Source organism: Diorhabda sublineata, chromosome 7 (genome assembly GCF_026230105.1).
Source record: "Diorhabda sublineata isolate icDioSubl1.1 chromosome 7, icDioSubl1.1, whole genome shotgun sequence".
NCBI classification, from domain to species: Eukaryota; Metazoa; Arthropoda; class Insecta; order Coleoptera; family Chrysomelidae; genus Diorhabda; species Diorhabda sublineata.
In genome coordinates this window covers 6,866,062-6,878,817 of record NC_079480.1, presented here as the reverse complement: position 1 = coordinate 6,878,817, position 12,756 = coordinate 6,866,062, and the positions used below count along the sequence as shown (strand labels likewise).

The following is a 12,756-nucleotide window of genomic DNA, read 5'->3' as shown; positions in this document are numbered from 1 at the left end:
ATTTTCCATTGTAGTTGATGACCGATCGGGAAGTCCAGTTTCTGGCCATATATTTCACGTCAATTTGGACAAGAGAAAAATTGCTGCAAAATGGATCGCCAAATTTTTGAATGTTAACCAAAAGCGTGCAAGGGTAGAAGTATCGCGTTCGATCTGTGCTCGATTTTAAAACGATGTAGACTTCTTAAATCGAATTGTTACCATGGATGAGAGTTGAGTACATTTCTACGATCCAGAATCAAAGCAACAATCGATGGAATGGCGACACTCTGGTTCTCCAAGACCTAAGAAGTTTCGTGTCCAAACATCTGCTGGAAAAGTTCTTGCTTTCAGTTTTTTGGGATTGCCATGGAGTGATCATGATTGATTTTTTGGATAAGTGCAGAACAATAACTGTAGATTACTATTCGATACTACTGACCACTCTAAGGGAAAAAATTAAAGACAACACACGCGGAAAGATGTCCAAAGGTGTTTTGTTTTTGCAAGACAACGCCCCTGCTTAGAAATCTCATGTTACCATTCAAAAAAATTCGTGATTGGGGGTTTGAATTACTAGAACAATCCCCTTATTCACCATATTTGACTCCGTCCGACTATCATCTCTTTCCTCAACTGAAAAAAAAGTTTAAAAGTTCGTAAATTTTCTTCCAACGAGGAGGTAATAAAAGCTGTGGAGGTCTGGTTTGTAGAGCAAGAAGAAACATTTTTTTTGAAAGGTCTATGCATGTTGCAGATTGCAAAGCTGAGTAATACAATATTTTGACATTGAAATTTTGTTTGGTTCTATAGTAGGCTAAGAATTTTTCAATGTATCCTCGTATCTTGGTGGAATCTTTCACCCTGCTCATCACTGACAGCTTCCAAATCTTTGGAAAAAAATGTCAGATGGGAATGTAGGAAATGACATTCGAGCACCAAGGGATTTGTAGGCCTCTAGAACTTCATCAACTAACTTTTCTTGGATCTGTAACTTGGATCCATATTGTTGCCCAAAAATCCCCTTACTATATTAACAAATGCCTTCCATGCTCTATGTTGTCATCGTTCAGCAATTTTCTTATTTGTGGCCAATAAAAATACCTTCCTTCAATTTGGCATCACTTAACTGGGAACAGACACCTCTAAGGTATTTGAATCCATCATTTTTGGGATCTACAAGGGGTATAAACTCAACTTTTTGAGATCTTGGTTGAAACTCAACAAATTAATAAATATGTGTGTTTTATGATGTTTATATAACATTAAAAACACTTGAGTTTTAGAGACCATAGTAAAAGTCGGCAATTATCGATTACATTTATAACATACATGTATAAAACAAGAAAATTAAAGTAATAATTTCATTTTCAGATTGGAACAACAAATCTCCTTTCAATTGCAAGAGGAGCAGTGAAAATCGATAATTGTCCAAATGTATGTTTTGTGAATACAATTAATTGGCAAAATTTGGGAGTGAATACAGTAAATTTCACAAAGACTACAACTAATGTTACGTGCGAAGAATGTCCTGAAAGATGCAATGGTAAGTTAGTTTACTAAAATCAATCAATTTTTAGCTGTTCCTGTGATCTTTGATCCTTAGCAAATTTTATAGAAGTCAGATTCTTTTGCCCCGTGCTGACCAAAACAGATATTCATCATTACGTCAGATTGAAACCCATTATGTATAAACTGCAGCTAGAAACTGAAGCTTGCGAAGATCGATCACAAATTTTCCAAAAATTAATGAATACATAAGATGAATCTGTAGTATCATAGGGCATATTGAAAAGATGGTGTTGTGAGAGTATTTAACAAAATTGTACAAAGTGGGTTCCATGATATGTATGTTATCTGAAAAACATCCTTTCAACCACTCTAAATCAGGTGCCGTTTTTCTTCTAAAAATAAGCGTTTCTGTATGCGATAACGTCTGATAAAAATTACGACACATTCATTTGTTTTCTGACCGAAAATATTTTACATGGACTCAACACTGATTCATCATTATTGAGTCAACTAATATGCCTTTTATAGTTTTGTTTTCCCTTACTGTTTCTGTTGCTCCGAAATTTATCTGTGTAAGTTCATCTATCAATTTCATTGAGATAAAAAAGTTATTGAAATATGATGAAAAGATATAGTTTGTGAAAATTGCAATTTTTGCACAACATATTGCCTAAGGACCTCGACTTTCTATGGTAATTTCTTGGTTTTTCCTTCCTTGATAAATTGATTCTTTATATTCAGGGGTGTTATGTATGTGCCGTGTGGAAGAACTAGAGAACAATCTAGTCCAAATTTTCGGCTTCCTCTAGCAGTTTAGCAACAGTGAATAAATCGATAGATCACTGAGGGGCCATTGAGTGAACAAAAACGTTCTATCATTCACGTATATCGTACTCAAATAAAATATATTATTTACACCTAATAAAAATATAAATATTAATATATGAACAAACTAAGCTACTTAACATTGATAGTTTGAAAAAATTATTTATTTTTATATTAACGTTGGTAATTCGCAGCGTCCACAAACACGTGTTCGCTTTCGCGAATCGCGCTGGAGTGAGAATCCGAAGATACAAGTTTGTTCCTCTAGACTCTAGAGGGACGTACTTTCAGGGCCATCCTGCAAATGACACTGCATATTAGGCCTTAATGGGTTAAGGCCTAATTTTCAAGATAATTTTGATTTTGAAAAAGTAATTAGTGGGAAATTTTCAAAACCTAGTTTTCTCTACAGTAAAGTTGATTTTTTATAGCAAATTATACGACAAAAAGTTATTATAGCTACAGCTATTTATTTGATTAATATTAATTAGTGTTAGGACACTGGTAACACGCGTGAATTTCTTATTATAATCAAAATTCAACATTTCAGTTGGTTGATAACTTATTTCTAAATTTGGTATATGGACCTAGACAACTCTTTGCAATAATTTTTTTCATATTTGCGACATGAAACACACTTTATCGAAAAATATGTTTCTTAAAAGATTTTCGTGGCCTATTTGCTTTTTCAAAACTTAACCTTTCGCAAGTCCTCTTTACATCTAGGACATGAAAGGTCGCACGCGGAGTCTGAATCCGCCAGTACAAAAGACGTTTTAAATAGAAAAAAGAAAAGCAATAATAAACTCATAAAAATAAACCATGTTAGTGAAGAAAACAGGACTAAGCATTATGTCATACGAGGTCTGGCTATTAAATAATAAGACCGCCCGTCTAGAGGGCACCCTAGTTGGGTGGGGTAAAAAACGAGTAGTGAGTTGGGTATCTAGATATCTTGTCTATGCACGTCCCAAAACACGTTTCTGTCACTATTATAGTATTTGTGCAGTAGCGGTTTGAAACGAAACGATCAAACTCAAATTACTTTTACTACTGTAAAAAACTATGACTGAGTGCTACAAAATGTAGCAGAAGGCCTATGGAAACAATTGTCTTATGTCGTGCGCGTATTTTTGAGTGGTGTAAGCGCTTTATTGAGGGCCGAGAGAGCACTGAAGATGACATGTCGCCCTGTGACTGTTTCAACTCCGAAAACAGTGATCAAAATCAACCAGAAACAGTTAGAAAAATTTTACCCGAGGAATTACACATAACAAAAGTCTATGCGAAGTTGGTGCCAAAAAATATGACTTGCGTCAAATGGTCATCTCAGACTTCCTTGAAAGGTTAGAAAAAGATCTGCTTTGAAAGGGACTCTATTTGATTCAATGGAAGCGGTAAAGCAAAAAACTGCAGAGCTCCTAAAGGCACTCACCAAAGAAGATTTCCAGCACTGCTTTGATCAATGAAAAAACCGTATGGTATGGTGTGAGGCGAGGGAGGGAGGGTATATTGAAGTGAAGCTTTAGGATGTAGAATAATTCTCATAATAAAACCTAACCGTAAACAGTCTCGTTATTTAATAGCCAGACCCCGTAATGTTATTCGCTTTTCTCCTTATTAATAGTGCGACAAACATGTAATAAATGTTCCAATTTTTTTAAAAATTACACAAGAAAATAGTATTTATTTCTCTTCCTGTCCCAAAATTTATGCGTGCCGTATCCTATAACGAGGGAGGAGGATGTACTACCAAGTCCCAAGACTTGCCTAATCTGGTTGGCTTATAATATTGGTATATTCTCAGTAATTCCACCTTGAAGATACCCTTCCATTAGTTGAAATACCGACTTTTTTAACGAATATTCCAAGTGGATTTGTTTGTTGTATTGACAACAAAAGTTTTAATGCCATCAACGTTAAGCAACGAATAAAAAATTACCATTGGGTATCTGCGAGAATTTCTTTACATACATACGCCGCGGACAGTTTATCAACACAGTCATTTCCTCATTTGGTCTCATAGTAAGCTATAAGTATTTTGGGTTTGTTTGTCTTTCCGTCTAGATTGTCATCGTAATGAAAACCTGTTACTAGTAAAACATTCCTGCCTTTCTTTGGTATATATGATACTAGCGTAGCACACATTATATTGGAAATTTCTCCCTTGTCAAGCAAGGCCATAACCTCAGTTCCCCAGCAGGAGACTTGACCTCAGGAAGTGGTATTCGGCCTCAGTTAGAGTATTTAAATAATTGGTACTTAGATGGGGTGAACAATTAATATTAAATTGAATGCCACTAGCTTTTTAGAGAACTACGATAAAAATCATGGTTAGAAATAAAGGATTAGAACAATAAACAAACTTTCAGCAACATTTAAATTTATTGAAAATTGAAAAGAACACAATAAATAAAAACAGTTATAAACTAAGAAAAAACTCAGATTTATATATATTGAAAAAAAACTGGGACTTATCTATGGAATCCGGAATGGTTGCAGAGACCTCAACTGGATTCCCAGTTGTTGGACTTAAATTTGTTTGTGGTGTACCGGTCCGTTGGTTGTGATTGATACTCCAACCTGACAGCTGAAGAACAGCGAATATAAAAAATAAAATCACCACATATTTAAAGATATTTACTTCTATTTAAAGTGTAGATAGGTAGAAGAAGAATTCGAGTACATTCCGAGGTTTTATTGAATTTCTCGAATGAAGTGGGAGGTCGATAACAAATTAATTCCTGCTAAAAGTCGAATGTTAGAATAAATAAATCAGAACTGAATACTGTGCAACAATACGTGTACAAAGGAATACTCAAAATGTTTGACTAAAAAACGTAACAAGCCGAATGGCATTTTACAAGTACCTCAAAAAATGAAAATTGGACTCGAGAGTTTTTTATCCTTCACGAAAGTCGTTTCTTCTATCCGGACACACATTGTATTTTCAGAGTACGCCTTCTTAATAAGTGCAATTGTCACATTCAAAATAAATTAAAATATAGACTTCGAATTCATTTAGATCAGCTTTCTGCGCCTGAGCCGTATCAATAAGGCCCGCGATCGCCATGTGTCACAGAAAGAAGAATAATGTTTTTTAAAGCTTTTAGACTTCATTCGGTTCCTCTACGGATGTTTTGAATACTCGTACTCTCAAGTCTACGGATGTTTATAAGTAATTTCAAGGGCAGCGCGTGCCTAGACAAACGAGAGAGAACCTTCCTTAACCATATAAAACGAGTGCGTGGGTGCGACGTGCGTCAGTTGAATCGAGTAATCGAAGCGATACGGTTGGAGAAGCATTTTAATTGTATTGCGAATTAGTGATTGTGGAGGTATTGTGCATTTGTTTGTCGTGCGAGTGCGATATCCATGATTGTTATGTCGTCGAGCTCCATAATCGTTACGTTTGTGCAGATTTTTTTAGTCTAAATGGCAAAAATCGCACTAGACTTACGAATGAATATCTCCAATCAATTCTTAAAATAACTACAACGAATATGATACCTGACATCAATGAACTTGTTAAAAACAAGAGAAGTCAGATATCTCGATCCTCGAGCTCAACATAACCGTATATTATATACTTATATAATTTCTTAAATAAAATGTTATAATAATTCAGTTAATTTTTTTTTATTTTCAACTTGGCCCACCTCTGAAATTTATTATATGGCCCTCTGCAAAATTGAGTTTGACACCTCTGATTTACATAAATTATCAAATTGGACCCCACACCTTTGCCATAACTTTAAATATGGTGTAATTCTAAACAAGTATGAAAAAATTATTGATTAACTCTCTAAAGATTTGATTTAGCTCCGTAAATTATCAAATTATTCTATTACTCCAATAATCTTGATTTAGAGTCAAATAATAGTGCACTAAAACCCCCTATAATTTCATATAATTTAACCTGTTATATACAACCCATTATTTAGAGACGATCACAAATACGCCCACTTACACATGTTCTAACTATGTAAATAACACGTAATTAGGCTCCCTCAAGGGTAAAGTCTACACTGATAAAACTAATTATCTGTCTGATATCATACGCACACTGCAGAATGTTGTTGCTATCTTTTGAAAATCTGGGAAGTTGTTTTCCCTCATTTGAATTTCCAATTTTATTTTGCATTTTAATTAAAATTCAAAGATTCAGATGTGGTTATAAAAATTACATTTCAAATGCATTTCCATAGAGACCTAAATAAAAATAGGTCAATCAAATTTTTTTAGTAGTGCAACTGGAGATTCACATCCTCGTAATTATAACTCATAATCCGGGAAATATATGAAGATATCAATTATATAAGATAGATATCATGCGAATAATTGAATTGAATGTGAATTCCTCTGATATTTCGTATTGCTAGTATTTTTTTACTATTCCCTTGCGTTATATTATTCACTTTTCAATAAATTATCCAATAAGACTTAACTATTCAGTAAACTATGCTCTAATTTCCTACTAAACAATTATATTACTCCACGTTCAGAATTAGTTAAGGGCTCAATATTTTACAATGCAAAAAAATGCACAATCACTTGCCAATTGAAATCATCTTTCTCGCATTCCGCAATAATTTAAGGGCGAACTGGCAATGCCGCAATTATCCTCAATTTTCGTAATCTCTAATTTACCATGAAAAAATAGAAAAGCTTTTCCGTACATTGACTGTAAAAAAAGTCTACAATATACTGTAAACAGGTTATAAAAACTATATAAATAAATTTCCGCCGTATTTATATTATTACATAATGTAATTGGTCCTAGTAGGAACTGTCCCCGCATCCACCACCACTTTAGTTTTTAATCATATAATAGAGGTCTAGGGTCAGTGGACAAATTAGCAACAACAGTTATGGTTCTTCGAAATGAAACAAAAACTGCAGTCATACATTGATTTGTACTAGCATTTTGCAACTAAACGTTTCCTAATGAAGAAAATGTGAGGTTCGCAACTTAAATAGTCACACATATTGTGAACCAGAGAAAAAGTCAACAAAATACTTGCCTTAAAACATTATTCAAACTTTATAGAGACATTTATCTTAATCAGTACTCGATTTTTCATCATAAATCAATCTTTGTTTATAAATTAACAATTTCTAAATAATATTATTCCCCTATTCCTTCAAGCCTTCATAGAAATTATTTTGTGATGTTGACTTTAGAGTTTAGTTTTGAAAAATGTCGAACTATATTTTAATCTGATTACTCTATCACATAAAAAGAAACAACCTGTTTTCTAATCACTAATGTGACTGAAAAGTCTGATTAAGGTATTTTAAATTTGATTTGGTTAGCTTGGCGTCATAAATAATTTTTAGTCTTCAATCCTACAATCAAAATTTCGAAACATTGCTTCACAATTTTTAAAAATTAACATTTCTTAGACTCAAAGATTTGATATATAATATTATATATATTTGATAAATAAAAATTAAATAACAAAAAGAAACCCACAGAAATGCACAATGGGAGCAGATGTCATTCATATGAAATTCAACTTCTTCTAAAAATTTAATTTAAAAACACCTGGCGTAAAATGATTCACCTACATACAAACTCACCTGTGAAATGTTTAAGTAGTGAATTGCTAAGACAATGACAATATTCTCTTCCGAATCTCTATCAGAGTATCGTCGGAATTGAGGTCAAAGGCTGCTAGCATAACGAAAAGTTTTCATGGAACGTGGAAAATCTCTAGCAACGTGAATTTCGTTTTAGATTTCGAGTTTTATATACTTTTTCAATTAGTATCGCATTTTTAAGACATTCAAAATAATATGACGCAATAATATCGATAGCTTCTTTATGAAAGGATTTCACCAGAAAAAACTATTTTTTTTATAAACTGCCAACCTGCGTTCATTCTGTAATCTTCATTTAATTGCTGAACCAATTGTATTTTGTAAGGGTAGTATTTTTCTTCATGCAAAACTATCACAAAATATGATTTAATTACATCATTGTCGGCGACAAGCTCTCGAGATTGTAAAAATTTTACATCTAAAAAATTAATTTTCTCAGTTATGATTGCACTAAATACAAAAAACTTTACATTGCTGAACAGCAAACTAAAATCCTTTTCCAAGAAGGTGCAACACGACCCCCTTTCTTATTCAAAATTTTCAAGGGGGTCCTCATAATTCAATTGTCAATATTTTTGGTCTACGACTTTCAAGATACAGCTCTCTAAATTCTTATCAAGATCTCTGGACTTTTATAGAATGATCTGTTTAATTTCCAAAAACACGGTGTTCCCCATTATCAATTCCTTCTCGTCCGACAGTGGTTAAATGGGAGATTCCCGGATAAATATGTCAGAAAAGAAGACGTCGGTTGGCCTCAAAATCACTGAATTTAACTTCTTTGTTCTCGTTCTAAATCTGTTGTTTATAAAATCCAATTTGCTGATATCTGAAAAGACTTGATGAAGTAGTATTCGGTCAATTTCCGGGGATGTTTTAAAACGCCTTAAAGGAATTTCGTAAACAGACTATTCATATAAAACTGGACAACATTCTGATTAATTTAAAAGTAAATTCCTTGGTCGAGAATTTTCTTAGTAGAATAAAAAGAAAAAGGAGAATAATCTATAGAAAAAAAACGCACATTTAGAAAAGGGTTGGAATCTAGTCTTTTAACCATTTTTATCAATGCATACTGATGTAGGCAAGGTAGTTCTAAATTCAAAATGTGATTTATAATAATAATAATCTAAAAACATTGTAAACAGAAATCTAAATTCAAGATTTGAGTTCTATCGAACATTAAATATTGCCACTTATCAAATAAAACGGATTTATAAGTGGAAATATTTCAAATTGTCATTCTGTATAATACAGAACTTATTGTTTACTATTACCAACACTCACAATTACACGTTTTCGATAACCAAGTTATCTTCTTCAGAAACGAAGCTGAAGTTTACACGTCAATATGAATAATTGAAATCCAAAAAACTCAGCTAGAGATAATTTTATGAATACGAGTGTAATAAGTATTCATTTCTTTCTATTCGTTGAAGATGAATCTGTTTTAATATCATTTATTTTGACAATATTCACGCGAGTACAAATAGATATAGAAGTTCCATGGAATTTTGAAAATACAAAACTATGAATAAACTTATGAACATTTACTCTGTTGAAATGCTGTGGGAAAATCAATGTTTGTCCAATTGTCCGATTTCAACTACTAAACAAATAATCGTGATTGTAAATAATTACTTTATCTAGTGCTAGCGAATACAAAACCACGACTCTACTTTTAAAGTAATCAGTTGGATCAGAATCAGTTTCATGTTTGAGTTGAAAACACCAAGCGGTAACATAATCAATCCATGCTACGTTTTCAGGCTCGGCTTATGCCAATATTAACGGCTAGTAAGAAATATCTGATGTCAATGTGGAAATTATCAGATGTATTTTGTAAAGCTGCTTTAATGTTAATGTCATTATACAGGTTGTACCACGACGAGTTAAAACTATCTGTATATGGCAAAATACACACAGTAAAATCATGAAAATTTCTTCGTTTGGGTTTTCGGAAACGATCTTTTTAACTAAAACATTTTCAAAGATGGCCAACTTCCGGTTCTACCGGAAGGCGAATGTATCTTTGATAATTTAAATGGAAAACCATGTATATTAATACATTTTTTTACATCTACGTGAAATTATAGTATACTTTTGTCTAAAGACTTTGGTCGAAAAATGCGTACTTTTTGGGTATATAAATTTTTTTGTAAAAAAAATTAACCGTTGCAGACCCTTATAAATTATTTTTTTACGAGGATATCCTTAAAGATATGAAAATGGTCTCTGTTCGGTTGTTTTTAGCAAGGTCAGACGTATTTAAATTTATGTTGAAAAATTTTTTATTTTGCACAGGGTGTGTATAAAAAGTGTTCAAAGTTTAACTTCATAAATATCAAATTTCTTTATTTTATTAAAAAGAACCACCCGGTTTTCCCCACTTTAATGCATTCGGGGATGAAAAATAAGGCAAATTCATGTATACTTTCCTATACCTAACTTTACCGTTATCCAGATATTAAAAGTTTTCTGTAAATTTTTAGAGATTCAGTTGAAGTCTAATTTTTTTTTATCTTGTCAAGATCTGTAAAAAAAATCAAAATATATTTACTAATCCTCTTCCAACTTTTAGTCGTTTCCGAGATAATTGAGGTTTTAAACTATCTAAAACTAACAATTTTTTATGTATACTTTTAGTATGCTTTGTAGTAAATGACACTTATTAGTCAATTGTTGATACTTTAGAAAATCGTTAAAATGGCTCGTTCTCAATTTAATAACGAATAAATAAAATTTAGACCATTCCTGCATCTCTAAAAATTTACAGAAAACATTTAATATAACGGTAAGGTTTGCGTATACATGAATTTTTCTTATTTTTCAACCCTGAATGCATTAAAGTAGAAAAAACCGGGTGGTTCTATTTAAAAAAACAAAGTAATTTGATATTTATGAAGTTAAATTTTCAACACTTTTTATACACATGTATGAAATGAAAAATTTCCCAATATAGATTCAAAACAGAAACTATTTTAATATCTTTAAGGATATCGTCGTAAAAAAATAATTTATAACGGTCTGCATCGGTAAATTTTTTACAAAAATATTGATTACCCAAAAAGTGTGCATTTTTTGAAAAAAATTTTCAGGCAAAAATATACTAAAATTTTGAAATATTTTAGTTGAAAAGATCGTATCCGTAAACCCAAACATAGAAATTTTCAGAGTAGGACACCCTGTACATACAACTATTTTTTCAATCACTTAGTTCGAAACATTCTTGATGGTAAGTTTGGAAATATTCAGAAAATGACATCATCGTATATTTATTATTTGACTAAAGGGCGTGTTTGCAATTGCTGGAAAAATAATATTTGAAATAACTATACTGAAGACAATTTTTGAGAGCTGATTACGGGCCGAAATTCACTGGTTATGTAGAAAAACTGAAGGTACTAATTTAATACGCCCACAAATATTATACTGACCTCTTTTAGTAACTTTAAAAACCTAAATGACAGCAGCCTACTAGATTTATGTAAATTGTTTACATATTTGGCTTTTTGACTGATATTTTAGTATCTTCAAAGATCTTTTCCTAGTGTTTAGCAGGACAGATACGAAAATACCGGCGGGTGTAATTTGGGCGCTAACCATCCTTCTTTATCTGATCGACCAAGAAGGGTAGATAATCCGACATGTATTTTCGGCGCTAAGAAGTGTAGGTAGGCCGAGTCATAAAATAACCCAATAGAGGGAAAGTTGATAGATTTTTAAGTAGGTTAGGTTAGGTTATGTAAATCTCTTATTTTATATGTAATATGTACTTAAGTACTAAATAAAAATATAAATAATATAAAATTTACTTTATTCTGTAGAGTGTTGCAAAAATGTTGTGAGGAAACTTTATTAAGGGCAGATTTTTCATTTAAAAAAAGTGCAAAGTAGCCCGCTCTAACGGTAAATTTTTTCAGACCTTAAGTGATAATAGGTCATTTCTCTTATAGAAAAATCTAAAAATACAAAAATATATCTTATTATAAATGTCGGTGATTTAATAAATAACTTTATTTCAAAAATCATGTACTTCAGTCGGTTAGCGCCCAAAATACACATAGGATTAAAATGACCCTTCCGTCTTGGCGCCTAGTTTACATGTTGTAAAAAGTAGATTAATCTTTTAGCGCCCAAATTACGTCCGCCCAAAAATACCTATTGATTTCTAAAGTATATTTTAATAGAACTGATAATTTTGCTGATTTAAAAGTTAAGATAACGGAAGAAATAAACAAGATAACCCCTGAGGTCATACAAAAGCTGTACTAGAATTCCAAAATCGCCTCGGTTATTGTCAAAAATTTGAACATTTATTTTAAATGTAAAGTACATTGAAAAATACATTCTAAATATTATTATCTTCATTCTACGTAAAGTTTTGTGATTAAAATTTCAAAACTTAAAAATTAATTTCCTCAGTTAAGATAGCACCAAATTTAAAAAACTTTATATTGTTGAACAGAGGACTGAAATCCCTTTCCAACAACAACAAACCTCTTTTCGAGGTTTTTTTTCACAAAGTACAAATTTGATTAAATAAGCGAACGTCACCGAATTTTCACTATAAAAATATACACAATTTTTTACCCCTAAAGTCATGTTTGTCGTATTATAATAAACATAATTTTAATTCATGTTCTACGTATTTCCAAAACACAATTGACAAGTGTTATATTTATATTGTATATAATTGTTAAATTATTTAAAAAATGGAATGATTAATCAGAAGGCTTACACTAAGGCGGCCCCTAGACAATCAATTTTATTGCGCAGTATTACGAATTGTGCAATGTTATTGACCGTTTGAATTTTTTTGAGTGTATTTCTGTC

The 12,756-nt window shown here is 32.0% G+C and overlaps 1 protein-coding gene across 2 annotated transcripts in view; it reads left to right on the top strand.

The window, feature by feature from the left end:
* Positions 1-12,756, top strand: part of LOC130446598 (insulin receptor-like) — a 230,940-nt gene that overhangs the window by 171,529 nt on the left and 46,655 nt on the right. For both annotated transcript variants that reach the window (XM_056782958.1, XM_056782959.1), the window contains one exon: positions 1,354-1,525. In XM_056782958.1, the coding sequence (XP_056638936.1) occupies positions 1,354-1,525 (172 nt within the window). The remainder of the gene's footprint in view (positions 1-1,353; positions 1,526-12,756) is intronic.